The sequence below is a fragment of the Protopterus annectens genome, chromosome 7.part0 (genome assembly GCF_019279795.1).
Source record: "Protopterus annectens isolate FY-2018-M chromosome 7.part0, PAN1.0, whole genome shotgun sequence".
NCBI lineage: Eukaryota > Metazoa > Chordata > Ceratodontiformes > Protopteridae > Protopterus > Protopterus annectens.
Window position 1 is genome coordinate 1,995,425,134 of NC_056739.1, and position 3,779 is coordinate 1,995,428,912.

General features: G+C 38.5%; 1 protein-coding gene across 1 annotated transcript; it reads right to left on the reverse strand.

The window, feature by feature from the left end:
* Positions 1-946: 946 nt before the first annotated feature.
* Positions 947-2,503, reverse strand: LOC122807292 (histone H2A). Its single transcript, XM_044078417.1, has 2 exons — positions 2,362-2,503; positions 947-2,224 (listed from the first exon to the last, which is right to left on the reverse strand). Exon 2 carries the CDS (start codon positions 2,176-2,178, stop codon positions 1,798-1,800), a length of 381 nt encoding a protein of 126 aa, XP_043934352.1. The 5' UTR covers positions 2,179-2,224; positions 2,362-2,503; the 3' UTR covers positions 947-1,797.
* Positions 2,504-3,779: the final 1,276 nt, after the last annotated feature.

Genomic DNA, 3,779 nt, shown 5'->3' on the forward strand with positions numbered 1-3,779 from the left:
ACTCCAACATGAACTATGACAGAGTCATAATGGTACTTGTTGCTGAGAGACCTGAGTGCATGCATGATCTGATGAAACCTGGTACCGAACAGGCAGCTGACAGTGACTTTCTCCTTGTCCAAACTGGTGAGTGGGACATCTGTGTTTCTCACAATTGAGTTTCCAATGACTAGAAAACTTAGTTTTTTGAGTGTTACTCCTTATGGGTTTGGTAGGTGAAACACTGGTGTTTCTATGTATCATGGGTGCTGTGGTAATTGTGTTAGTTGTAGCAGTCTTTCGGGAGGTCTCTGTTGTATCGGTAGGTTTTTTGAGGACTTCTGTGCATGTTGATTTTTGTGCTGGATTCATACTGTGTATGAGCAGTGGTACTATGTGCATGTGTAGTGGTGGGTGGGTTGACAACCTCGTTCATGTTACTGTTTTGAGGGTGAGGCAGTACGGATTCAAGATTCTTGGTGTAGATATATTGATCCATCTGGATCAGTTCACTAACCCAGGTAATAAATACTAACAAATAAAAAGATTGAAACTGCAAAAAAAAAAAAAAAAATACACAGGCCTGTAGCAAAAAGTACCTTCCATCATCGAAAAAAAAGTTACAGAACTGGAAATGACAATAAAATATTTAGCTAAACATAAAAATCAATATTAATTAAGAATGCCACTCTCAACAATCACCAAGAAGGTGGGGTTTTAGTTAATGCATAGAAATGAAGCTTCACCTCCACTAGCTCTCAAGGAATACAACACCTAGCAAAAACGACCCTCTTGTACAATACAGCAATATTGATTTGTACCCTAAAAGTTTTCTTCTCTCAGACACATATAAAAGGAGACTTGATTTGTGTAATAATTTATCTTACTAAAAAGAAAATGTCATGTTACATCCATAAGTTTGTAATTCAGTGCAGAAGCAATGACATAAATACACAATGAAGCTTAGTCTGTGTAACAAAGCTTATATAATTTATTTTAAACATAAGAAAAATGCACTTCTCTCCTATATTGTTGAAATATACACACAAAAATTAAGTGTAGACAAAATCAAGATTAATAAACCAGTGCATATGTTCACTCGTATAAACTTTAATAAAGTGCAGAACAGCGTAAAAAGTGGAAGTCTGGAATACAGCAAATTCTGCAACACCTTGCAACCAAATAACTTAACAGCAGTTGGGCAGAAATGTTAACTCCTCTGTAAGGACTTCACAAAAAGCCACGCTTTATACAGATTTATAGGAAACATTTGTGTCAAGTGAAAAGTATGCTTAGGTAAATGGTACTGTATTACAGTAATATAATAAACGCAAAACACAAAGAAAATCACATCTTAGTCCAAGTAAACTTCTCAACTTAGTTCATATCCTCGGTGCGGGTAGATTATTATAGGTTGGCAAACTCCTTGAATTTAATGGTGCTGCAAGAATTTAACAGCGTTAAGCAGGCAATATCTGCATCCCACTTTCCTAAGCAGCTTATAATAAAAGCCGCACGAACTGGACATGTTACGCGCCTTCCTTCTGCTGGGTTAAATCATACGAATACGATGAACGTTTTTCCTGCTCTGTCAATGCTGTCATAACCAAATATTCTCTTACACGTTTAAATGGCATTCTTCACAGTTAAATACAAAAACAAGGGAATGCTATACCCAATACTTAGAAATCCACATAAGGGACCTAAACGTGCACAAACTCCAGCAAATTTATACTATGAAAAACAAATAAGAAAAGAGTGGACTTTCATTACACAAACTTTTAAGGGTGTGATCAGCATTATGTGCTACGATCAGAACTACTTCTTTGCGGTTTGAGTCTTTTTGGGAAGCAGTACAGCCTGAATGTTGGGCAGCACACCCCCCTGGGCAATGGTCACACCTCCCAGCAGCTTGTTGAGCTCCTCATCATTTCGGATAGCGAGCTGCAGGTGCCGTGGGATAATGCGGGTCTTCTTGTTGTCACGAGCAGCGTTACCAGCCAACTCCAGAATCTCAGCCGAAAGGTACTCGAGCACTGCGGCCAGGTAGACTGGGGCGCCAGCCCCGACCCTCTCCGCGTAGTTCCCTTTTCTCAGTAACCGATGAACTCTGCCAACTGGGAACTGGAGGCCCGCACGAGACGAGCGAGATTTGGCCTTAGCTCGGGCCTTCCCACCGGACTTTCCTCTCCCAGACATTTCGAGCTTTACAATTTAGACAGGTAACGGTTTAAGCCTTCCTGTTCTGAAAATACCAAACAAAAATGATTAAAAAGTAAATAACAGCGAAAACATGCTGCACACAACAGTATACTTTACAAAAAGGTGTATGCACACAAAATATAAAGAAAACAGTAAAACAAAGCATCAATTAATACGTACCACTGCAGGGATTCGTGTCACAATAAATATGTAACGTTTGCCACCACACTTTAAAACGTTAGTGCGCCACTGAACAGCAAATCCCTTACGCTACTGGATATAAACAACACAGTTGACAATATATTCCGGATTGGATATAGCTTGGCCCTTGCTGTTTGTTGATTGGTTAACATCACGAGTCCTAATTTGCATAAAGAAGGACGCTTATGTTCATGTGACAGTATTGCTGTCGTGTAATAAAGGTTTGCTGTATAAACAGCAGTGTTAATTTTAGGAGGTGTGGGTAAGCGATTCTTCCCGAAACTTAACTGGATTGCAGTTGCTAAATTTATACTAACTATCTGACATTGGGTTTGAAATATACTTAAAACATTTATCCGATGTATATCATCTTTTAACAGTGAAGAAATGAGACATTTTACATACTGGTCTCCCCCTAACCTAACTCCTTGAAGTATATTGAATACAAATAAATGATTCTTGTATTGCTACTGGAAACAGAGCAGGCAGGTAAAATACGTTTTTTTTTTCTTAAGCTGCAACCGTGCGTGAGTTCTGAAGACCAGTCTGACTGTTGACGAAATTCGCGGATATTGGTTTCCACAAAATTTTATTGATATACCCATTTCGCAGTGACATAGAAAGAGGCAGGCAATTCAAAAGAGGATGGCAAAAGTGGAGTACGGAATTCAGCTCCTAAACAGTGCTTAAAGTCCCGAAGGAGGAGAGAGAAAGAATGGGATGACATAATACCTCTCAGCCTCATAACGCAAGAATTTGAGGGACAAAGGCCCAAAATCAGAGACACGTTTTAAATATTGCTCTTAAACTTAGTACGTTTATAGAATAACATGTTTTTGCATTACCACGTATTTTTCTGAAAGATATGAAGTCTAAAACTCAAATGTGTGTCATTATTTAGTGACTTCATCCCTCAATAATTTAACACAAAATCACTAATTTGATGGACAGACCAAAAATATATATAAACATATGAGGCAAAAATCTGAACGAAATTCTGGACGGTTTAGAGGTACTGTGTAAGGGGAATACGCAATTTCCTTGTGAAAACCATAACAAGAATGCGAGAATACAGTACTCAGGTAGAGACCCCCCCCCCCCCAAAAAAAAGTGTTGGATCGCTCACCTCTCAATTGTTTATATTTTCGCAGAACGTCCAGATTTTTGTCTTACAGTTGTGGTCTGTTCCTCATAATTTTTTTTGGGGGGGGGGGGGGTAGCAATTGAAGTCAGAAAATAATAACGGCCTTACATTTCATACCCTTCAGAAAACGTATGCTAATACAAAAAACAAAACCTATTATTCTATCAACTTTCTAAATTAAGAGCAATATTTAAAACGTATCCCCATTTTTGTTCCTTTGTCCTTCCATTATTTATGGCTTTGCCCAGATTTC

What these genes read in the sequence shown, in the direction of transcription:
- LOC122807292 (XM_044078417.1), bottom strand. Translation starts at nt 2,178, where the DNA reads ATGTCTGGGAGAGGAAAGTCCGGTGGGAAGGCCCGAGCTAAGGCCAAA.